This window comes from Amblyomma americanum, chromosome 1 (assembly GCF_052857255.1).
Source record: "Amblyomma americanum isolate KBUSLIRL-KWMA chromosome 1, ASM5285725v1, whole genome shotgun sequence".
Lineage (NCBI taxonomy): Eukaryota > Metazoa > Arthropoda > Arachnida > Ixodida > Ixodidae > Amblyomma > Amblyomma americanum.
Window position 1 is genome coordinate 123,428,504 of NC_135497.1, and position 25,358 is coordinate 123,453,861.

General features: G+C 40.4%; 1 protein-coding gene across 4 annotated transcripts in view; it reads left to right on the forward strand.

Moving 5' to 3' along the window:
• Als2 (Amyotrophic lateral sclerosis 2) overlaps positions 1 to 25,358 on the forward strand; it is a 61,505-nt gene that overhangs the window by 26,290 nt on the left and 9,857 nt on the right. For 2 of the 4 annotated variants that reach the window (XM_077646749.1, XM_077646751.1), the window contains 19 exons: positions 182 to 344; positions 2,118 to 2,246; positions 3,653 to 3,781; positions 5,763 to 5,824; positions 8,951 to 9,017; positions 10,051 to 10,262; positions 11,323 to 11,481; positions 12,927 to 13,090; positions 13,174 to 13,283; positions 15,103 to 15,180; positions 15,272 to 15,420; positions 15,773 to 15,949; positions 17,756 to 17,935; positions 18,343 to 18,438; positions 18,556 to 18,651; positions 18,876 to 19,052; positions 20,426 to 20,477; positions 21,694 to 21,755; positions 23,917 to 23,984. In XM_077646749.1, coding sequence (XP_077502875.1) covers positions 182 to 344; positions 2,118 to 2,246; positions 3,653 to 3,781; positions 5,763 to 5,824; positions 8,951 to 9,017; positions 10,051 to 10,262; positions 11,323 to 11,481; positions 12,927 to 13,090; positions 13,174 to 13,283; positions 15,103 to 15,180; positions 15,272 to 15,420; positions 15,773 to 15,949; positions 17,756 to 17,935; positions 18,343 to 18,438; positions 18,556 to 18,651; positions 18,876 to 19,052; positions 20,426 to 20,477; positions 21,694 to 21,755; positions 23,917 to 23,984 — 2,330 coding nt within the window. The remainder of the gene's footprint in view (positions 1 to 181; positions 345 to 2,117; positions 2,247 to 3,652; positions 3,782 to 5,762; positions 5,825 to 8,950; positions 9,018 to 10,050; positions 10,263 to 11,322; positions 11,482 to 12,926; positions 13,091 to 13,173; positions 13,284 to 15,102; positions 15,181 to 15,271; positions 15,421 to 15,772; positions 15,950 to 17,755; positions 17,936 to 18,342; positions 18,439 to 18,555; positions 18,652 to 18,875; positions 19,053 to 20,425; positions 20,478 to 21,693; positions 21,756 to 23,916; positions 23,985 to 25,358) is intronic. The other 2 variants (XM_077646750.1, XM_077646752.1) reach the window with 1 other exon arrangement.

Consider the following 25,358-nt stretch of genomic DNA (forward strand, 5'->3'; position numbering starts at 1 on the left):
CATTCAAATTTATTATGAACCAACTAGCCCAACAGCAAGTACTTCTGCTTCCTGAATGATATTTGGGCGCTAAATTCATTGTTACATTTAGATACATTGTAATAAGATACCTTGTGTATTACATGACAAGCTTGGAGCCTGTGTTTTATACCCTTATAAACCTGAAGATTTTATTTTTTAGGTTTTCTCCAAATGCTCTCAGTCATTTTGCGAAGGACATCATTGGCGACACAAGTCAGCTCAGTTCGCACACAATTTTGCAGCAGCTGTTTAGTCTTCCGTTGAAGAGGATTGGTGAATACACAAGGCTGTTCAGTAGATTGCTTGCCAGTCTAGACCAGCATGTAAGTTGCCATTTTTAGTTTGTTGAAATGAGGATTGCTTTTGCTCAGGTTAAGTAGAGGTGAGGTAAAACTGAAAAGTAAAGTGAACAGAAGTGCTTTTGACATGACTTGTCGCCTGCTTATAGCATATGAAACCAGCAGGTACTGTATTTCAGATGACTAATACTTGGTGGGACTAAAAAAAATGATTTAAAAAAATGCCTTGGCCCATGCCACTAAGTGTAATAGGTAATATTTCAGTGGACAGCAGAAGCTTGTCCTATCAATTTGGAATGGGTGTGCAAAGGGTTTTTTTTTTTTGTCAAGGTAACTTAACAGATTCATGCCGTTATTTTAAATCCATGTAGTAGTATTTCATTGGAGTGAGCCTCATGTTTCTACATTACCTAAAAATCAGGCGTAGTGAATAACAGTGTAAAGCTATGTAGCAACCAGAGCACCAGCATGTGTACAAAACTGCTCTTTTTGTAATTTTATGAAATTATTTTATGAATATAAATTTAGTAGAAAAAATTTTTGGTCACTGACCATGTCGAAATGTTAGTTGATGTTTTTGAACCGCTTCGGGTTCCTTGTTCACGATAAAAACTTTTGACGAATGTTTTTACATGGTCGGTGACCTAAGAAGATTTTTTCTGCAATGCTATTCCCTGACCAGATGGCATTTTGTCAAATCCCAGACTCTGAATGACCTCAATTCATTTTCATTTTGGTTGGAAGAATGAACGTTTGTAAACCTCTTATTACAGTCGATCCCTGATATATCGAACTCAAAGGGGATCACGAAATATTCGATACATCGATAATTCGATGCATAAAAAATGGCAATAGATAAGCTTATCTGTAACCTAGAAGCAAGAATACTGTGTACCCACGCTAATGATGCACTTGCTGCGATGTGCCGCCTGCCGGCGTGCTGGCAGCGCACTGCTCGCTACGAGTCGCTAGGCCTAGCCTGCTTCGCATTGAAGCCTCTATGGACGGGGCTTTGGAACTAACCACTACCTATCATATGAGGTCCAATCCTGTTACCAGTACGCTATAAATATATATGTAGAATAGTCTCTCAGTTGGTTTCTGGATTTTCACAGCCCCTTCGGCAGTGAAGCATGCCGGACTAGAGCCGCCGCTAGGCTTTGGTCAGTTAGGTTTGCTTCACCTCACGATGAGCTGTGTGCCGAATGCTGTTTTGCCGGCATGACAGTGGTGTCGTGCAGATTATAAGTATGCGAGACCAAAGGCTACCCTTGTGCACATCCCAAGTACACCTCATCATGCGGTTTTATAGCGCTAGTGCCGCCGGTAGGTCTATAAGGCAGCGCGGCTGATCTGTCTTCTCGAGCAAAAAGTTTTGTGACTGCCTTTAGGAGAAGCGCCACTTGCAGGGTCGTGGCGCTCAGTTTGATATATCAAAAGTTCCAGTGAATGGGAATTCAATAAACGTTAACAATAATGCTACAGTACTTTTGCATGGCATTTTCAAGGGGTGTTCCGACTGTCCGATATAAACAATTCGATACATCCTGGTTCAATATATCCGGGATCAGCTGTATTGACTTTTGAATTTGTATTACACTTTGCAGTCTGAAATAGTATGCAAAGTGGTAAAGACTGCAAGTGTAATATATATATATTTTTTTGCATGTGTGTTGTGTGCTCGTCGCTATTCAGATTTCGACAATACTGGTTATAATTTTGAAGCACTACCTTTGCTTTTCATGACAAGTAGACTATTGTGCTTGTGTTGTACCAGAAATATTCTTCTACTCACAGACAAAGCTTTGGTGTAGTCTGCAGTCCTGCCTAAATGACTGGCTAGCCCTGTATGATATCTCAACCAAAGAACTGAAGCTGGCTGAGTCAACAAAATTGTTCTGGGACTCTGTGAGCCAGAAGCTGGCGGTAAGCAGTCATACAGTCCTATGATTTAGCATTCATTGTTTTGGTTTACGTGTTCTTGGTGCATGAACGTAGAATTATCGTGAAAATAGAAAATAAAAAATGTAAAGTACTGCTCTTCTCACTATCTGTGACATCTACAGCACCAGGTGTGCAGCAGGAGCCTTACCACACAGTTCAGCTCAGCTATAAGGCTGTCCTACGGACGAGTGCACATTTGCTTGCACAGACATGTGTAAACCTAACAAATCTAAAGCCTCTTTACTCTTTCATACACATGGGCTTAATATATGTTGATGTGCCTTCCATGTAACACGTATTCTTATTGCCAAGCTTCTGTTCTTAGCAGAACTCTCTGTTACAAGTTTGTGTACTGATAATTTAAAATACCGTATTTACTCGTGTAATGGACCCACTCGCATAAAGAACCCACTCCCACTTTGTTGTTGAGAATTTACTTTTTTAAAAACGTTAGCTTTTCTGAGCGCATCTCTCAGTTTCACTCCATCCGCAGTGCAAACCTTGGCAGTGCACTGATAACATCATGGGGTGTTTATCTTTTGAAAAGAGCTGCTATGGGGGTGGCATGCTTGGCAAACTTAGCGGAGTGCCAAGACACTGTGCACCCTTGACAGGAGTGCTGCTAGCAGTGGCTTGCTCGGCATGCTGCTGTGCCGTGTGCCTGGCTGCACCAGTGTATGCTTATAAAGCCAACGAGCGCTCGAACATCAAAAAAACGTAGCAGTTTAAACCAGAATGCTATAAAACATCCTCTACACTGAAATGCTATGGAGGAAGCAGGACCTTCAGACCCCTAAGTGATCTGGTGAGCTCAAGATTGGGAGTTAAAATGCCTGACCCCTCCTCTCACACCACAGCTAACGCTTAAACAGCATTACACTCATAACCATCCTGCAAGCTTTTTTAATCTCGCTTAAAAAACACGCACCCAACCTTCAGGTCCTATGTTTAGCATGTTCACTTTATCTCACCGCATTTGGTTGGCGCCGTCGACTATCACAAAATTGTCGGATCATTCCGTGCTACAAAAAACACCTTTCAAAGTGAACAATGCTTAACAGCGGCGATATGAACATGGCTGACTGTGTGCCTTTGTTGACGGACGGACACAAACATAACACAAACACAATAGACGTGAGATTTCATCTCTCGCAAAAACATCAGTCGAAGCTTTTTTCCCTCGCGTAATGAACCCTCTCCCCAAAATAATGTCAACTTTTCTGGCATAACCATTTGTAGAAGTGTAATTGCTGGTGTTTTAACTGAGGCGGACTGATAGAGGTTGTGTATTGTATGTTGCTGAATAAAACGTGTAACACACTTATTAGTAGTGCAGTTTCACTGAGTAAGTTGTCAAGACGTCTTGCAATGTAACAAATTTTTTTCAGGACATATATAGGGTGCCGGAATGTCGGATGCTGCGAGATAGCAAGTCATGCCCTCTGCAGCTCGTCTCTGCTGGCCGCTTCGCTACACATCATTTTGTGTTGTTTCACGACAAGTTCGTTCACACACATGTGAGTAGTCTCATGCTACCTTGCTTCAAGAAATGCAAGTTTAATTGAAACACTGTTTAGCTATTTGATCCGTTATCATAGAATGTATTTTTTTTCTTACATCATTCTTTCTCAATCTGCTGTGACTTGTGTACACATTACGGTTTCATGTAAATTCAAAGGTAGCAAAGTGGGTTTTAGGTGAACGAGGTGGAAAGGGTATGCAGGTAGTATTGTTTCGAATCATGTTGAATTGTAGCAAATAGTTGGGAAATGTTATACGACATATTGAATGTTCAGGTACCAAAATTTTTACTGAGCAGAATCAAGCAAGAAAACAACTTCAAAACAACTTAAAAATAGTAGGGAAATGTTATAGACATATTGAATGTTCAGGTACCAAAATTTTCACTGAGCAGAATCAAGCAAAAAAAAACAACTTAAAAACCACCCTGACTTGACTTGATTCAAGCAAGAGTTAGGCAGTGTTGCAATAAGTGATTCAAGGACAGCGCATGTGGCATGTCAAACAGTTGTTTATCTCGGGAACAGAATTTCAAGATGGCCACGTGTACAATGTGCTCATCCATTGCAGTAACACAGACATTTCGGTTTGTGCATATGTACGCGTGCTTGCCCTACATACTTATTTTGCGTGAACTGCATTGGCATGAAATCAAGAACTTCACCATGCCTAGTGGATGGTAAAATTCCGCACAAATAAAAGCGCTGCATAACTGAAGGAACACAATTAGCTGTTGCAGTGATACCTTCTGAAAGTTTAGCGTAATTGTGATTAGGCAGTACTACTTCCACTTACTTTCGAGGGCAGCAGCATGACTAGTACTGCGAATCATAGAAGCTGCTTTGGCACAAGTAATTTACTGGTACATTGAGTTTTGGTATTAGTAAATAAGCTCTAAATACATGAAAATCAGATTAAGTTGTTTGAACAGCTTATTAGATAACTGCTCAATTAACCCAATTAGCTTTTCAGTGTTTACAATATTTACCAGAGACTTCAATGTAAATCAAGGAGAATTCATGTCTCTTCTTATATTCTACATTATATGTTCTGGCTGTATGACTTGTTGGGGCTTCAGTTATTACCTGGCCTATTTATCTTATGGGGAAAAATATGCAATCTGTACTGATCAGAATACAGTTGAACCTTGTTAAAAAAATTGGCATTTTGCTGGTGTGGAAAAACCTGATTGCACTAAGTGCTTGTATGAAGAGCTGTCTATTTCTTTTATGTGGTGTTGATGGTGATGCAGTATTGATTTATACCTATGTGAAGCTATGCACCAATACCTAAAACACTCTGAAGATTATTTGCTAAGTGACTTCATTAATGCAGTGTTTTTATTTATTTACTTGCTGAAAACTTTGTTGTTTATTTCAGTGAAGTGTTGCAATTTGGACGTTGTTTATAGCTGCCACTAGTTCAGAGCCACCCTTTCAATATCCTTCACAATATTATATCGGTTTAAAAAATAAATTCTGTCTAACGTTGTTACGTGCACTCACTGTACTTTTATACAGAGCACCTACTGCGAATCTGGAGGTCTTTAACCATCATTTGGTACACTGATTCATTCTGTTCCTGGGAAGTTCTGCTGGAGGATTGAATTGGCTCAGTAACCTCGGGCCTCATGGCATCAGCAGATACTTGTCATAACTGTTGCTTGTGGGATGAAAAGTCAGCCAAATTGTTCATATCAAATATTTTACCATACTTAAGATGCGGCAGTGGTGTAGAGAGAGAACAGAGCTGGCCAGATGTTACCATGTGTAGTTATTGCTTGTTCTGTTTTTCTTTTCACATTTTGTATAGTGTCATACTTTTGTTTGAAGCTTATCTCTTGCTTTGGTTAAGATGGAATCTGTTTGTTATGTGAGAGCTGTTAAAATGTCATGAAAAGACAAATTTGCACTTTCAAAAAATATGTAAAGTTATTGATTTTTGTTTTCATTATTTTCTATTCTCATTCTGCTTCAGTTTGGTGGCTTTCAAAACTACAGCTTAGAGCTGGCCTGGGTGGAAGCAGACATGAAATCTGAGTAAGTGCTAGTGCTTTAAAATCTGGCAGATGAAGAGCAGTTACATGCTGTGAAGTGTTACTCTTGGCATTATCATTTCCCAGGCTGCCTGCCATGGCAGTCAGAAAGCTATCCTCTGTTATCTCCTTTGTTTTCTTTTTTATGGAAGTAATCTTCATATCACATTAAGGCAGCGGTGAGTTTGTGAGCCTTTAGCTAATTTTAGAACCTTCTCTATTTGGCCTGGGACAGTACTATGGGTAATTTTTTTTTCTTTTAACATTCTCTGTCATGTAGTGATGTCACACTTGTAGGAGCCATGGTTACCCATTAGTGTGTCTCCACATTCAAGTTATCTGCTCCCACACAGTTTGTGCATGACTAAAGGGGTAGTTCCCAGATGTGCTGAGTTTTAGTGAAATGAAAATACTTGGATTTGTGGTTACTTCTTGTTCCCTTTGATTTGCATAGGGGTGTTCAAACTCTCACTTTTTCATATCATATCACGTGTGTATCAAATTCTATATCCTAGCTCTCTTAACAATAATTTATTCTTTGTGAATGAGGCCTCTTCTATGCGGTTCTTGCTTTGTTGAATACTTTTAACAATTGCAGTGCTATAACTTTAAAAAACTTGTACAGAATGCTAGAGTAGCCAACTGGACATTGCTTGGTTTTGCTTGGTTAGCCTCCTTGCATTTCAGTTCCTCTCTCTCTAAGGAGGATGCTTTCAGTGAAATTTTGCAGAGTTGCCTGCATTTGCTGTAGCAAATCATTCTTCAGTGAAGCATGTGCAGTATTAATCCGGTAGTATTAGAGGCCCCGTTACCCAGAAAAACCGGCATTGGCGTTGTTGGCGTCGGCGTTGTGAGCGAAAAATCACGAGCATGACTCTGGCAGGTGGTGCCCAGAGAGCAACCTAGGAAGCAGGTTGGCCACCTAGGTCATGTGAACTTGCAGTGCCATCACAACCTGCCCACTGTGGCAGGTGGCAGCTAAATTAATGATTGGTCGCTCAGGAAGATCAGCCTGGGCCACACAAGGCCCACTGCTGGGAGCACCTGCCATCACATGGCAGTGGCGCATTGCTTAACCGCTACACCATTGTTCCAGGAGGAGTTATGAGGACTCTCAGGGGTCTATGAATGTAAAGTAGAGAAGGACAGTCTGCATATTTGGGAATTGACCCATAATGCTGTCGTGTCATGCCCTTAAAGCAGGGCTCAAGTGTCCCGCCCAATTTTGATGCTAACTTCAGCACACCATTACAATAGCAAGTCCCGATTTTTGCTGTCTGTATTTTGGAAAAAATTAAACGCATGAATCCAAGCATCGAGCTTAATGTACATCAGTACAATATTTGTAATAATGCAGTGAGCTTGTGAGCTAAAATTTTAGGCACAAAATAAAATCGGCGAACGTTAAAGGGCAGTGTTGTTTTACTTTCCATATGACAACACTTCGCATTTCTGTCGCTTGACCAGTCAGCTCAGCTGAGCACACTGATTTTTTGTCATAACTGCCGTACTCCCCGCCCACCCCTCATGTAATACACCTTAAATGGGGCCTTTGAGGACTTAATAAATGAAATGAAATGAAATAAACACAACCATGCATTTGTTTGAAAGTAAAGTGCAAGTGCGCTGATGATTAAGACGAACAGAATTCCACTGTCTTGTGTTTGTGCACCTGTCTTGATAACAGCTATGATGGTGCAAATATAGATGGCTTGCTTGTACTTTTTGATAGTTGCAGTGCAAATTGATAGAATTAACTGAAATAGAAAGATGCCCACAAATGTCAGAACCTTTCAGTTCTAACTTCACCGTATTGGTTAAGGGCGCCTGATTTGAATAGCATATAAAGGGGGAGGGTTCAGAGCAAGGAAGAAAAAACTTTCACAACAAAGCTGTAATGAAAATTGCACCTGTGCAAATTTCTTTTAATGGTTTGTAACATTCTGATTGAAATCTTTTACAAATCTTCAGTGGTTCTTGTTCATTAATGTTATTTGATTAATTATCTAATAATGAATAAAATGCCCATGCTTACGCTGTATCAGCTCTGTACTATAGACAGCAAGAGTTTATGGAACATGATTGCGGGCTAAAAATTTATATCGGCGCAATAACATAATCCAGTCGCCTGAAATATGTTAAGGTGTGAGGGGAGGGGCATGGTGGCTCTATCCACTCGTACCAAAAAAAAGAAAATTCTTACGGCGGGCACTTAAGAATGCTTACATGCTTTGAATGCGAAAGCATTGTCTCATCATGAGCTCTGTTGCGAGTTTCATTAAAGATTCCTTCCTTCCTTTCTAATTACACACCTACTCATTAGCATAAATTTGTAAGGAAACACATACACTAGGTTCACCTTTATCTGCCAAGAAGAAATGTAGTTTTGTAACCTAAGGGTTGCTTGCTTGCCTCACAATCTGAAGGTCCTTGGTTCAATTCCCCATACCTTCAGAAGATATTTAATTTTTTTTTCTTTGCATTAGATATCACTATCTTACGGTCTCCTGCTGATGTCATGTGAGAGCACAGTGACCTCACTGAGTGATTTTGTGCCACGGATGGCAACGGGCACTGGCTTTTGCGCTCTTGGGACATGTAATGCTTTCACATTAATACCATGCAACTGGGCCGCGAGATAGAGCTACAATAATTTTTTTTTCCGAGAACACGCATCCTATAAACTTTTGCTCCCGATAGTACATGTACTAGGTTTATGCAAATCCTTGGTTTAGGTTGCAGTGGGCTCATGCTTGTGAACTTTTCAAATAAAGGCTTTGTTCCTTTTGGAAGCAGTGCCATTAGACTCTCTCTCTTGCTTGGCACTGTAATTATGATTGAAAATACAAATCTTCGATGGAGCTCATGAAAGTGATGTTTCCTGCCTCCCACAACTAAAATACTGACTGCGTAATATGTTTTTGTTTAGTCGACAACAAAACACCTATTTGTATGACAGGCCCAGACATTGCAATGCTAGCTTAATCCTTGCTGAAAGGACTTTTTGCAAAGCTCAATTCTGCTTATGTACTAAAATTTCCTTATATGTAATTTGTTGTGTGCTTTGACTCTATAAAATTTGTTGCATAAATTATATTGAATATTTATTATTTTTTTACTTTTGCATCAGGACTGTTTTTGCCATTACTACCCCTGAAGAAATGCTTGCATTCAGCTGTCCCACACCCTCTGAAAAGGCAAGCTTTTGACTTTTCTTTCCTCTGTTTAGAGACTTCAAATTTTAGGTGAATTTATAATTGTCATACCGATGCATGAAAGTTGAGTTTTTGGGTCATGATATATTAGGGTACATTGAGGAATATGATAGGGGTAACATCAAAAGACAAAAAGATCAGAGGAGGTTAGTGATCAAAACTAACACAAATTGGTGATATACTAGCTGATATCAACAAGAGGAAATCGATGCGGACAGGACATGTAATGCGAAGGAAAGATAACCAATGGTCCCTTAGGGGTGCAACGCAGTTAATTCCAGGAGGAGGGAAATGTAGCAGGGCAGCAGAGGGCCAGGTGGGCGAATGAGGCAAGGAAGTTTGCAGGGATAAACTGACTGTGGCTGGCACCGGACAGGGTTAGATGGAGACCTGCAGGCAATATGTTTGTTTCCCTCACTATAATGGCTTCGGGCTCTGCAGGATTGCGTAATAAATGAATTAAAAAGCACTAAGATAGGCCTTTGTCTTGCCGAGGACGTAGCATGATTGATGGTAAGGAATAATGTAGAGAGAGAGGTTCCAAATTAAGAACTATGGTAGGACCTCTTGTCATTAGTACTTTAATAATGCAACTAAACAGAACCAATTTAGTTGTCATACACTTATAGCTGCTAGTTAATAGAAGAAAATATACAGTTAAAAATGCAATGCACAAGCGGTACCAAAAAAACAAAATAAATTTACTTAATCCACAAGCAAAGTTGGTATACTGGTGTGTTTATTGGCTGTGTGATTATTTTTTTGTTAGCATACAGAATTTTAGTGGGCCACGCTTTTTATACTCTAGTAATTTTTGTGTCGTAGTGATTCATGTCAAAAGTTTTAATTAATTTCATATTATGTTACATGAATTAAAGGCTTAAATGTGCCATGCTGTTGCTTCTCAAGCATTGCAGTTATTTTACTTTGAACATCATTACGATGGTTTTAAGCTTTAAGGAGCTGTGCTACTGGTGATTTGGATGTGTATTAGTAGGCATGCTTGTTTTTGCAGACGGAGTGGGTTTGCTGCTTGAACCAGGCAATTCGAAACTTGATAAATAGTGAAAAACGAGAAAACCCCGTCCAAAGTATGAAGAGCGGTCACCTGGACAAGAGGCTGACTCCTCCTATGATCCGTCATGCTAGCTATGTCTTCACCAAGTTGCCTGCCTACAAGGACGCCACTTACAAGGGTTCATGGCTCAAGGGACAGTTGCATGGCTTGTGAGTGCCCGTTCTGTTATCAGAGCATCTGATGGATATGCCTTTTGTGCTTGTGTGGGGTTCTTCATAGTCCAAAATTAGCAGCCTGTTCGGAGAGTATCATTTAATAGCTGTGTAAAACAGTATACAAGCTTTTTCATAGGCAAATTTTATTTTCCTGAGAAAAGTCTGGAAGATTTTGTCACTCAAAAATTCAGTGGCATTTCTGGCTGACTTTTTTCACTTGCGACTGGTGTAGCTTGTTTTTATCATGTCAAAAGTTGGTAGAACAGTAAGTATATGTGAACAAAAGTATAAAAGGACCTAGCGGTACTAGTATCAGTAGAATTCGTGTGTTTGTTTTCGGTTTCCAAGTCCTTGCAGTCGTGTAGTTCGGCATGGATGAAGATGACCAGGAGTACTTGTAGAAGATGGCAACAGAGGATATATTTACAGCATATATATAGATAGTAAAACTGTAAGCAGCAGAATATGGCTTATAAAAAGAACAAACTTTGTGTGTTCAGATCACACGGACCGGAATGTGACAGTGTTGGCACCCGTTCGCTGGCACTCAGTCAAAAAGAGATGGACCTTTTGTTGAAGGATAAGCAATGCCACTACTGGCATATGTGTGTGCATGCATGTCAAAAGGGATTCAGGCTGCACATGCTCAAGAAATATTCTCTTGAAGTCATGCCTTTCCTGAATTATGCTAACCTTCCTCTCTGGCTTGATCTGCTGTGTGGTTTCCTTTTCATTTTTTTTGTTTGTGAATCGCCTAGTTCTATCTCACACATGATTATGGATTTATTTTTTTTTTTTTGTTCCCGTTTTTGGTGCAACAGTCAAGTAAACTCTTCAGTTGGTAGAATGCTCTTTAGTTTTCCCTGATTTGCATTGTGCATTTGTCCTCTGGTACTTCTAAATAACAAAACACTAGCCAACCAAGATGTTCCAACTTCCAACTATCCCAAAGACAAGCATTCATTAATTGTGGTTGGCTGATTGCTTTTACACTAGACGCATGTGTGGGCTTCCATTCATATCCTGTTATGTGTTGTGTGGGCTTGATTTACAGTGGTGTACTGACCTGGCCTGATGGCCGCAAGTACACAGGCCGGTTCAAGAATAACCTGCAGCATGGTGAAGGTGAATACATTGCACCAGGAAATGGTGGAGACACTGTGTTTCGTGGCACCTGGAAGAATGGAAAGCTTCATGGACTCGGGAGTGCCAGGTTTGTTTCATGCTTTGTGCTGCATCTTCAACATCAAAGGGACAGTGAGGACAACCCCATCCAATTATGACTCTTGTCCCGCTTGTCCCGTTCATCTTCTGTCCCTTGTCTGTTTTTTGCCGCGCTAAAAGCATCCCCTCAAGTAAAATTATGACTCTTTGTAAAAACTGATTTTCCAGCTCTTTCTGACTATGCTGCCTTTTCTTCAGCAGCAAAAGACTCATTTATTGGTGAGAAAATTGGAGTTAAAAATCTGCCCGCCAGTCGATTCTAACTCGTGACGTCCATACTGAATGGACTGGTTCCCATCGTCTTAAGGTTAATGACGGCGTAGTGTAGCCTCTGTGATCCACGCCCAAAAATCGACGTCAACGCATGCATTTTACTTGCGAAATCAATCAGTGATGGCAATGCCTGTATTTCATTTCTAGGTCTTTTTCTAGCTTATAAAAGCTCTGTTTCGATGAGAGTGTTCTCTATGTGATCAGAATGCAGTATTCTATAGGTACAGGTCCACTTCTATTTGTCCTCAGTATCGTTTTAATACTTGCATTGTTGTTAAGTTATAATGAATCCTAAGTACACTGCGCAATATTACAGAAATTTTTAAGCTGTGTAGTAGTGGTGTGCAAATATGGAAGTTTTTGAATACAAATCGAATACATGTATGAATAAAAATGGCTTTGAATATAAAATCGAATGTTGAATATTGAATATCTGTTCAGTGTGAAAAAAAATCAGAAAAAGATGTTGTCGCCCTTACTTTTTCAAAATAGTGTATGCTCTTTGCAGCATTTTTCTAGTTATCTTTTTTGAAAATTTTTCGTACCGAACAGATACAGTATTCTATATTCGATTCAATGCTCGAAACTGTTTTTCTTGATATTCATGTTCAGTTTGTATTTGAAAATTTTTAATATTTGCACACCCCTAATCTTAAGTGAGATGATAGAGACTGCAAGGTAAGGGAAATTTATTTCTATGCTTTTAGTTTCATGTTTATGAAACAACTGTGAGTACAACTGGCATTCATTTTAGTCTGCAATGTTTCCCTATTTAGGCAGAATTACAAAATAATTTTGTTTCATTATTTTGTTTCACTGAAGGTTTCAACCATGGCACGTATAGGAAATGACAGAGTTGCGTGTATATAATTTCATAAATTTGAGAGTTTCAGTTAAATTAGTTTTTTTTTTTTGCATGAAAGCCGATGTGTTCTTTGTAGAAACAAGGAAGTTTTCTTAACTGAGCTATTATCTGCAGATCACTGTATTTTGGTGATAATTATAAATGGCAAAGCATACAGTGCCAAATTCATGCTTTTGCAAAACATTTTTTATTTTGAGTTGTTTTTAATTTTTGTAGTGCACAGAAAGAGCTTCTAATTCTTCTGGCTTCCTAGGTTTGTGGTAGGCGTAGATGTCTGTTGATGTGGTCATTTTCAGGTACCCCAATGGCAATCTCTATGAAGGGTTCTTCAAAGACGGCTTGAGAGATGGACACGGCATCCTAAAAGAAGGTCGATTCTTGTCCTCTTCAAGCATCTACATTGGCCAGTGGCTACAGAACAAGCGTCATGGCTATGGAGTCCTTGACAATGAAAAGGAAGGTTTGTGTGATTTTGATTTAAAAAATGGAGCCATTAGTCTGGTAAAGGCATTGTGTTTCAATTTTGTGTTGGGGTACCTGCAGGGGAAAAGTACATGGGCATGTGGCAGGATGACTGCCGGCATGGTAATGGAATTATGGTTACCCTCGACGATATCTACTATGAGGGCAACTTTGTCAACAACAATCTCAGTGTAAGTAACTTTTGTCATTTTTATGGATTATAGTTATTTTGTGGATTTGTGTTTTCACACAAATAAGTCAGCTTCTTGCTTCTAGACGAGAAGGGTTCATTATAAATGAGTGTCATGATTGTAAATAAAGGTGATGCTATACAGTAAAACCTCGTTGATACATTCTTGGTTCATATGGTATGCCGGTTGATATGTTTAAAAGTGTGGCAGTAAAAATCTCCCATAGTACAACAGTTTCTCTTCTACTTATCACATTCCTGTATAGAACAATTTCCTGGAAAGTATTTTTCTCACCCAACAGAAGATGCACCACATACATGCGGGCCATGCTTGATGGCACGCAACATGAACAGAAATGCAGTGGCAGGCAGCTGCTGTAGCGACTTTTCCGCAATGCCTAGATGCAAAGCGGCGAAGCATCCAAAAACGACTATGCACTAACATACGAGTTGGCCGAGCCCAGGGGCAGACTTAGGTGGACTTAGAGGCAGACTTGGTGGGGAGTGACCCTCCTTGAGAAGGAATTTTCTGTGTTTAAGTCATGAAAGCCACGATTTTCTTCAAAGAGTTAACTTACAGAAATGTATTGTGAAAATAGGACCACCCCCTCCAAGAGTTGCCTATAAATCTGCCCCTGGCCAAGCCTGAGGACATGCGACATAAAGAGCAAAAGTGCTCCGGCAGTCAGCCTCCACAGTGGCTTCTCCGGCTTGTGTACGTGCAAAGGGGCGAAGCATCCGAAAACGTCAGCGATGACAATGAGAATAACATCTTGGCTACTTCTGTTCTTGCTGTCGTTGGAGTGGACGCGTTGCTAAGCTTCTTTTAGTGCTACTGCTGAGAGACGTTTTTAGGAAGTGAATGTGTCAGTAAATGCCCATTTTTGAGCCGCATTGTTAAAAATCTAGTCAGAAATTATAACAGAGCTCACAGCTTTCTACTCTTCCATTAGTAGTTTGCACGTATGAGGCAGCATCAGTCTCCACATGTGAGCCCATTCCTTCAGCACAGTTTTCCAAGTTAGGCTGAAGAGCTGTCTGATTTCTACAGAAGAATTTTAATTCATTCTTATTTTCTGGTCCCTAGAAATAGTGTTAGTGTGAAAAAAACATGTCTATAGGCCTGGCTGATCAAGTTTGTGCACACAAATGCACATAAATTGAAGGTGTACCTTATGGAGCCAGTGCTGCATCTGTCTGCTCTTGAGTAAATATATGATGACTATGGATAACAGTGACAAATTATTGTGTCATGCGTACCTTGTAGCACCTCGTGATAGAGAGACTCTTAAACTAGGTAATGAGCAGTTTAAGTGCAAAGCTTTTCTATTGGTCAGGGATAGAAACGTGTTGTTCCTTTACTTTTGCAAGGCCAGTTTGTGTTAAATATTCTGGCTTTTGTTATGCCAATGCACTTCAAGACTCTTGATTGAGTGCATGCAAGAAAATCAGCCCGTTTTCAATTATGTGCCATTTTTTTCTTTGGGCACGTTTGCACTCATTCATAAAGTGGTTTCTGGCCATGGATAGTAGCATCTTGTGGGCATGCATCATTTAGAAAGTGTAATATCACATCGTATAACTTCCACCCCATTAAACTGCCTGGCCACAAATATTGCTTTGTGGCCACAGCCTTGGGTGGCCAAACACTACAAGAAGATGCCATGTATGCTGGCCACTGTAACACACTAACAAGAGTTGTGATTCTCATGTAGTTAAAATGATATTTATTTTATTTTTTGCATTTGTAAGAAATTAGCAAACCAATCTGTATTTGACATGCTGCATGAGTTACTTCAAGTACTTCTTGTTATTTGCAGGGTTATGGCACCATGATGTTCCAAGATAACACCATCTTCAAAGGGGAGCTTGGTGCTGGCGGCTCTCTAAATGGCAAAGTAGGAATCTGTACAAGCTCTTCTGCACAAACAAAAAATGAAGTCAATGCTGAAGTTGTTTTATGCATTATTTCCGTTTCACTTTCAACAGGGTGTCCTGAGTTTGTCAAATGGGGACACTATCCAAGGCACTTTTTGTGGAGTATGGAGTGAAGGCATCAAGATATCGGGCACATACCAAAAGGCAGTTGCCGATGAGCAGAGCATATCCGATGTTGACTCACTCATCCATCGTGATAAGTGAGAGCTTTGATCATGCTTTGACAACAAAGTTGTTTTATTTTATGCTATCTTGTTTCTTCTGATTAAATTTTTTTAAAGTACTATTACTGCACAATCCCTGAACCTAATTTATTTTGAACTGGCCACTTAGAAGCTTGAAGTGGCTTAGAGTGTGACAGTGACTTTCAACAACGTCTAAGGTCATGACACATACCATTATCCACTTCAAGACAGAAGGGCAGCCAGTGTTTCTGAATGGGGTTATTATTTATGTGATAATTGTACTGTGCTTATAAGAGCATTGCATGCCTCGAAGTTCAAAAGAATTTTTTGTTCTTGTTACATGCATTTCTTTCTCTCTTCTAATTAGCACTGGTTCTCCCTCACTGAGTGTGCCAGCATTCGAGAAGTGGAGGGATATCTTTGACCATTGCCGAGACATGCTGGGAATTCACGGCATCTCTGACACTCAAGACAATAAGCATGCATGGGACGCAATTGCTATTGCCATCAGCAACAGGAAAAGGCAGAGCCACGTGAAAAAGCCGTATGAAAGCATTTATTTTCGTATCCATGGTGTGATCATTTCTTTTTATTTTTGTGTTAACTTTTTTGTACTGAAGTACAATGCACACCATCTCTCACTTCAGTAAAACCTTGGTATGCATATACGCAATGGTTGAATTTTTTGAAAGAACATAATTGTCATATTTTTGGTGTAACAAGTTTTTGATGCAAATTTCTGAAAGATCCGACTGCTTGGGGCTGCGGCATAAGAAATACAGACTCTCCAGGCACTTTAAACTGAAAACATGTTGTTAGAGAGCACCCACAGCCCACGTGTAACTTAGTTCTTTGTGGCCTGCCTGGGCATGGGCTGAGGCTTTTTACTTTTTGAGTGCAGCTCCTAAAGCACTCATTCTTGTGTTAAGCAGTGTCGCCGTCGTTACTTGGCATAACTAGCAAACGAAGAGCACAGCGGAGAATTAGAGAGAGCGCATAGCGCAGCGAAGAATGAAAGCCTGTGATGATGATGATAGTGAATTTTTATGGCGCAAGGGCATGTGCGGCCAAAGAGCACCATGGCACAAGGTATTTTTCGTTGCTCAAGGTGGGGTCAAAGACCCATTTCCCAAGCATTTCAGCCTGATTAAGCCGAGCACCAGGCAAGGGGAAGCTTGTACCCATTGTATCACCGGTGGGTACCCGGTGGCACTGGGGGTCGAACTGTGCACCTCCCACATGCGAGGCAGATGCTCAACAACTAGGCCACCGCTGCGGTAAGACTGTGATAGCGAATAGAGTTTGAAAAGGAAAGTGGAGGAGGGTATAGTGGTAGCGTGAAAACCGGTTCCATGGCTGCGACCCGCAGCGCCAGAGTAGCATGCACCGCTGTCTGTGAAGCTCAGAAGCGGAAAATTGCTGTGCGTGCTGCCCAAGCTGAAACCCAGAGCTGCCTCTGTTTGTCACTGCATGTTCTGTATGCAGTCACCTGTGGTTCAAGTACTGCAACAGCTGCACTCTAAATTTGCATTACCGAGAAGTATAATTGTTGTCGAATTTTTTTTTCTCTTTTTTTCTGCCCCACCATAGCATTTTTCCTGCCTGGAAGGCCCGTTATACCTTGTGGCATGGGCTTAGACGTTTTATTTTTGTTTCTTCTTTGGGCGTCCTGCCATAGTTTTTGTCGTACCTAGATAGCAGTGGTGACCTGTGGCTCGGTGTCTGCTGCTGTGCAGCAAAAAAGGTGATAATGACTGCTTGAATTCGCAACATCCATTCTGTGCTGCATGTCATCTCGTTGGTTGTGCGATGTGACAAGCACAGACGGTTCGCTGCTGCAGTCTAAGTTGAACAGAAAAAAAGCACATGATGCATATTCTGCTGAGCAGCACCTGCTCTCGGCTGCTTGGTTTTGGCTTAAAGTGCTTGGAAAGGAGAGTTTCCCGCTCTGCAATGCCAAGTAAAATTGCATTTTTGAAAATATGAAAACGGATGTGACTATTATTGCTAGCTATCTACAAGTCTCTAATGATAGTATGGCATTGAGCTATAATAGTTAACACAATATCAGCTGATGAGTTTACGAATCAACACATCTTGTCTGTGCCCTGCTTTCTGCTATGGTTGACAGCACTGTCTAGAATAATCATCTTTCCATATCATAAACTGCAGTTTTAAAAACTGTGCATAGGTAGTCTTTGCACAACAGCTCAGTACATAATGTGGTTCTCTTGTATGACATCGACATAGTGTCGAGCGTGTATTAAACTTTCCTTTGTTATTTTTCTTTAAACCTTCTGGTTCTTTTATTTGTGTGCACAATTTCCAAGGACCATTATTCATTTTACAGAGCAAAACCTTGCTGTGAGGAGAACCTAGACTATCTTGAACGCATCCCACGGACTAGCAGAAAGCATGGCTCATTGACATTGGAGCATTATACGGAGATCAAGGAGTACCTTTCCAGTGCCTTTGACTGTGTTCATCATCCTTTAGGGTATCTTCTGGATGGATTAGTTGGCGTGTTCAGGTGATTTACACTTTTTTTTTTCTGTGCTTGTGTTTGCCTGTTTATTTGTATTGTGGTCCAGTAATTTTTTGTTTTGTCAATTGTGTTTAATAGACAGCTTTACTACAGACTGTTGCAACGCTAAATGCGTACTATGCGAAAGCTGCTTGTTAAGGGGAGGTTGCCAATGCAGCAGACGATGCAGATTTATAATCATATCAGGTAAGTGAATCATCCAAACATGGTATTGAAAAGCAAGACTGTCATATGCCATCTCTATGCCTAATTCCAGCGTGGTTAAGCGAGCGGTTTAATCGAGAGAAGCATTTTATGGTGTGCGTTTAGCGTTGCAACAGTCTATATGCATCTTTGCATGTCAACTTGATTGTTCGTTGTTAAGGCTTGTTTTTTTTTATGCTTATTGACAGACTGACCTATTGTGGCATCGGTGTTCATCCTCGACTTTTAGTACATGCTGTGGAGGAGGTCAGATCATTCTGCCACAGGCTGTATGAGCTGGTCAGGTAAGGAGATTGAAATTGAAGTTATTTCAGAAATGTCTTCATATTGCTCATATTTACGCACTAGGTCTCTCTTCTGTTATTCATGTTATTTTGTGATGGTGTTTATTTAAATTCCAGAATTCTTTTTCCTGACTTACCTCATTCAAGTAAGCCCATGGTTCTGACCACCTTAGGGGACATAGAAAGTCCAGATGATTTTTTTGATGTTACCGGGTGAGTTTCCTGCCTAGTAGAATTCTGTGCATATAATACTGTGGCCTATAAAGGTGAAGGCAAAACAGTGGGCTTCATTGCTCTTGTAGAGTACTGCAGCAAGCATAGCCTTTCAGCAAATTTTAGAAACATGGCCACTCTGAAATTAAATGAGTGTAATTGCTGCATTTTCTAACTAAAAAGTCACTAGAAATTGTACTTACAGAATTTTCTTGTTCTTCTAGAGAGTGCATCACACCCAACACACTTATTCAACCTGTGCTTCTCCCCCGGCTGTACCCATCACTCTCGACACTTTATGCACTCAACAATGAGCAAGAAGATCGGCACTACTGGGAACGCCTACTCAAATGGAACAAGCAGTCTGACCTGGCACTGATGACCTTCCTCGGGGTGGATGAGTAAGTTGTGCCCCTGTGGCCATAGCTGGCAAAAAATGAGAGTTTATGCTTAAGGATGTGGTTATGGATTCCTGAAAGTGGTGATATAGTTGATTGCTATTGCAGGCTAATATTGCTTTAACTCTTTCGCACTGCGGGAAAAATGAGCATTTTTTTGTAGGTTCTTTTTATTATTTTTGACTGTAAAAATTAGGTTAGTCACATTAGCATGCAGCACATCAGAATGAAGCTGGATGAATGCACTGTTTGATATTATGCATTGCAAGAAAAAATATTAGGCAGTAATGTGAAATTTTATTTGTCTAATACAAGGCTTAATATTATTATGGTAAATATTACAACAGCTGTATCTTACCAGTACTCACCTACAGGGTAGAAACGTGGAGGCTAACGAAAAGAGTTCAGCTCAAGTTAAGGACAACGCAGCGAGCTATGGAAAGAAAAATGATAGGTGTAACGTTAAGAGACCGAAAATGGGCAGAGTAGGTGAGGGAACAAACTCGGGTTAATGACATCCTAGTCGAAATCAAGAGGAAGAAATGGACTTGGGCAGGGCATGTAATGTGAAGGCAAAATAACCACTGGTTATTAAGGGTAATGAACGGAGTGGATTCCAAGAGAAGGTTAGCGTAGCAGGGGGCTGCAGAAAGTTAGGTGGGCAGATGAGATTAAGAAGTTTGTGGGCATACGGTGAGTGCAGCTGGCAATGGACAGGGTTAATTGGAGACATGAGAGAGGCTTTTGCCCTGCAGTGGGCGTCGTCAGGCTGATGATGATGATGATGATGACGGTAAATATTTATGACGTTAGGCTTATAATGCAAAAAGAAAAATATTCCTGAAATTAGGAAATATACAATTGCTTGTTTCATTGCATAAGGCACCTGAAAGTTTCAATGCTTTGAATGACAAATACCTCAATCTACAAGAAAATGTTTGCTATCTCATAGAAAGCAGTTATTTTTGGAGGAGGTGTTACAAAAGCTATTTTTCTCCAAATATTTCGATTCGAAAATGCTTGAAAGTACATGTGCATCTACTAAATCAATGTTCTTCTAAATGATAAACATTTAAAGAGCAATGTGGTATTGTAATCTTCAAAAAAATTTGTAAAATGGAAAAATATAGCGAAAATGAAAACAAAACATTACAAAATATGAATGTCATGATAGAAAAAGTTGGCTAATATTTTATGTTATATATAAAATAAAAGCATATTGTAAGGCGTGTTGTGCAAGCAGTGAAATATGTCACTGCATTATGATGGCTAAAAGACTGTAGCACGCAGCGCACAGTTTCTTTTAACTGGTTTTGCATTGCCGGTGATTGTGGTGAGCAAGTTGTAACATTTCTGTCTTTTCTATGTTCTTGCAGAAAGTTCATGTCCTTGAAGTTTCCTGACAAGATTTTCACAATGGAAAGAAATGTGAGTAATGGCCAATAGCCCCTAGTAAGGTGTTGCACTCATGAAGCACAGTACAAAGGCTGTTGAAAAAGAAATTGAACGTGTAAAAAATGAATGGTGCTCATTTTCTAAAATTTTGAATACAGTTACTTTTCTAGTACATAGTCCCTTCTTTGGGCAGTGCACTGCTCTGAGTACTTTTTCTATTAGAAAGTGTCCTGGATCTTACGATTTTTGGTACAGCATAGTTTTGTAATTGCACTTTTTCCAAAGTCTTCCCATGGGCTTGGATACCAACATTTTTGCAAAGTTCTTACCTTGGGAAGCTGGAAAAAGTCTATGGGGGCAATGTCTGGAGTATAGGGAGAATTGAAAACAACGAATAAGTGTTGTTTTGTGAGACAGATATTGACCAGAGTGTAGCTTAAGGCAGTGCATTGTCTCAGTGCAATATGGTAGTCTGCCTACTCTGTGTTCAGGCATTGTCTGCACATTGCATGTCTGAAATGCACTGTCCCTTCTAGGTGTGACTGATTTATTCTGTGACTATTTAGTGCATATTCAAGATGGGTGGTGCTTTCACACTTAATACTAGCAGCAGCATTGTGATCTGCGACAGACTCATTTTCATTTATGCCTTAATTTCTCTAGTATTTTTCTTGTCAGCGGACCTTTCTAAACTACGGGGATGATTGCATCTTGGTCCCAGATATATTAGGCATGTCACTTTCTGTTATGGCTTTCTTCAGAAATCTTTCATCACCATTTTCATGAGAAAGCAGTCCCTACAACCTGAACAGACAGTGCACCCAACAGACATCAAATTTGCACGGTGCAACACATTCCAACTTTTTCAGTCAGAATTGTATAACACAATTTCATTTTGATTTCTCTCTCATTTGTTGAAGTCGGCGCTTTGTGGTGTCTCCCCTCAAGTCCGTGTTTGTCTTTGTGCTGTGAATTTAAGCATGAAGTACCAACTCGCCCAGCAAATGATTTTAAGCATGCCCAAATACGCAATTGCCTTGATTGCCTCGACTCATAAGAGATGTAGGCATGGGAGAGGGTGTTGTTGACAATGCTCCATCTATTGTCTGGTGCACTTACAGGGGCACAGTGTGCATTGTTATGTAGCTGTCACTGTCTCTTCTTTGTTCTATGGGAGGGTGAAAGTATGACGGGTTTTTAAGAGCCCTCTTATAATGTAAGCCTTTAGCAGCCTTTCTTCTTTCAACAGCGTGTGTCAAGCATCAAAGACGAGTGCTTCACTAATGCGATTGATGCACTGCAGCACATCAGGTGAGCGCATACTGGTATGCTTTTTCTGTCACATGTTTAATGTGGTCACTTCTGTTTGCAGGCTGCCTGATGCATAGCTATGTAGCGTGTTTGCTTGACCTTATTCTTGTGCACATTCTGTCGCTATGTAATTGTTAGTGTGTACAATTTGGCAATGCAGCATGCTTCATTTAGATCTTATGGAATGCATGAAGAGTAACACAAGTTTTTTTTTTTTTAGCATGCTGAATTGATAATTGCAATACGTTTATTGGAGCTTCCTCAATTTGTGCAACAGCCACTTTTTCAAAATGCCTGGTATAAATGTTTTAAAGCAGCAAAAAAAAAAAAGGAAACCCGAACTGGATTGTGCATTCAAAAGCAGCTTCTGCTGGTTGTGACTCTTCCATCATAAACCCTTGTTCAGGGACAGAACTTGCCACTATGAGAGGCACTGCCATGGAGTGGTGGTCAGCAAGCTGCCGCTCTCCGGTGGTTAGCTGCACATTTGCAGCTGTTTGTCGCTCTTGCTGCTGCTCTCATGTTTGTACTTGCCACTTAGATGGGGTGTCACTTGCAGTATGTGAAGACGCAGCAATGACTGGCTTGTAAGTTCAATGGGATGCAGGCAATAGCAGTGGCTGTTGTTTCCACTGTTTTGCCAGCTGCTGCCCTTCTGTATGGTGATATGTTTGTCAAGAGTGCGCTAAGAAGCAACACTAGAAAGATCAAATAATTATACAGTCAAGTCGGGATGTTTTGAATTATTGCTGTGTTAAATACACAGATTATCCCCTTGAAAATCGTATGTGAAGGTATAGAAAAGTCATGCAGTAAATCAAATTTCAATTTCGCGGGTTGTACGATATAATGAACGGCACCCCACGGCCCTGCAAATGGCGCTTCTCCTAGCAGTAATCTATGACCACTTTTTGCGTGCGGAAATGGGTCACCTGCCTAGCTTGGGCACCTGCTGGCAACGCCAGCACTGTGAAATCACATGACGAGTTAAAAACTTAGTCTTCTTGAGGCCTTGTGGCGGCCCTCTCCTGGTGCGCTTCTTTTGCTTCTCTACTGAAGGCATTGCGGAAACCAACTGTATTTAATTTCAATGAGGGATTTTTTTATAGTGTACTGATAACTGGATTAGACACCTTATGATATGCAGTGGCTGGTTGCAAAGGAACTGTCCGGTACAAGTTTCATGCAAAGCAGGTTAGCTATAGCTACGCCAAGGGAACGGTGCACTAGCAGCACACCAGCTGGCGACACATTTGACTAAGAAGTGCATAACTAGTGCAGGTGTAATGTATTCTTTCTTCTAGCTTGCAGATAGGCTTATCTATCGCCTCTTTTTATTTATCGAATTATTGATGTATCAAACTATTTCATGATCCCCTTAGAGTTCGACTTATCTGGGATTGTCTTTAATATGAGGTTTACAAATGTACATTCTGCTAACAAAAATGAAAATAAATAAAAGTTATTCATAGTCCAGGATTTGGCGGAATGCCATCTGGTCAGAGATTAGCATAGTAGAAAAAATCTTTGGTCACTGACCATGTTGAAACATTTTCAAAAGTTGTCATTGTGAGCAAGGAACGTGAAGGGGTTCCATAACATCATTTAACATTTTGGCACGTTCAGTGACCAAAGATTTTTTCTATTAAAGTTATATTCATAAAATAATTTCACAGATTTATAAAGAGAACAGTTTTGTGCATGTACTGGTGCTCTTGTTGCTACATGACTACACTCTTATTCACTACGCACAATAGAAAAAGTGAAATGTCTTGACAGGTACTCAGTCTGCTGCCCTTTTGTGCTTGTTTTCTTGTGCAGTGGTATACTGGTGTGGAATGTGCACTGTACCATTCAACGTTGATTTTTCTTTTTAAGTGTAGCTAGTGGACTGATAAATGAGGATGTCTCTGGTCAAAATTTTTTTGTTGGAGTACAGTCTTGCAGAGAAACCAAGTTCATAGGATTCTGAAAATTTTTAACTGAGTGAATATTTGCCTCAACTACTTTGTAAAAATCTTTCAAGCCTTGTTGCTTAGAGCTTGTCTATGCTGATTTTCCAAAAGTACACATCAAGAGACATGCATGTCATTTTCTTTTAAATAGCAAGTTGGCACATTAAGGATATTGCATGCTCAAAGCCATTCTCTTCTTATTTCAGCACTGCATTTACAGCATTTGACAAGCTTCAAGCCATTCGACAGACATTTGAAGAAATCAACAAGGCAAGTGACAAAATATGCACTCCCGTTTTGATCACATTTAGATTGGTGTAAGCATATGAAACAAGCACCATTTCTTCTTTAGAGGATGCCTGAAGGTAGTGGGTGCTACTTTGAAACAACTTCTTTTTCATTGTTTTGTGTGGTTGCAGTCATTCTGCCCTCCTTTCTGACATTTGCTGCTTTGTCTCTGAGTGCAGGCTCTGCGATGCGAAACTTCTCCTTTTCATACAAGCTGACGTCTCTTACCTCATCTATAACATTCACCTTGCCCATTCTTTTGTAATGTATAATTGTTAGTCATCTGACTGCTACTAATTCTGTCTTAATGTTCTATTGGCAACCTACAGAGCAAGGTTTCTGATAAAACCAGCCATGGGATAAGCGGCACTGCCTGAGTCGCAAAGGAAATTTCCATTAATCTGATCTGCCAGATGGTGCTTTCTCTGAGTCTTTTATTCGGGAAGACAAAGATAACTCAAAATTCTGGACACTTTGCCCAAGCCTATCAAACAGCTCACAGTGGCAATTTGTCATGATTCATGTGTCCGATAATCATCTAACACAACTATTGCACCACAAAATGTGGCTGTAAGAATTAAGATGTGTATCCACGAAATGCTGTCCTTGTGGTATTCGGAAAGACAGGTATATCAAAATTTTGGACACTTTGCCCAAATCTATCAAACAGCTCACAGTGGAAATAAATGTTTCATGATTCATGTTTCCCATAAGAAATCTGTCATCTAACACAACTTCTGCACCACAAAATGGGGGTGTAAGAATTAAGATGGATATCCATGAAATGCTGTCCTTGTGGTATAGTATTTATTTTGAAAGTCATCAACATTTACTCCCAAGCACAGTATTGAGGCTTCTGGTGAAGGATTACTGTATTTAGAAAACAAGAGCAGGTGGTATTGGGAACTTGGAGAAAGAAAACGCCAGCGACGCGCCAATCAGTGTCTGTAATGGCGCTCAATTGGACTCTGTTGGCTAGCTGATGCTGGCTAATTTTAGGCGCTGTCGCTGCGTGCTAGTGAAAAGTAGCGTGAATATCGGAAAAGCGAAACCGAAACTATAAGCAGTCAGACTGTTCTCCGAGATGTGGCCGTCCGTTCGTCATCACGCCTGCCTTTGCACGCACTTCAGAGGTGCAAGCATGCAGCATGGAACATGTTTTGAGTAGGACTATTTCGGCGATCACTTGTCGCTCCTGTCATACCTCAATGTGGCCTCCCTCGTGAGCTCTTTCGAACTAACCAGTGCAAGAACCATAGCGCCGAATTAGTGACTTTGCGACACCATAGACTTGCATCAGCATTGGCCAAGACTGAGCTGCCAGTTCGAATCAGTGACAGAGGGATCGTGGCCGGCACCC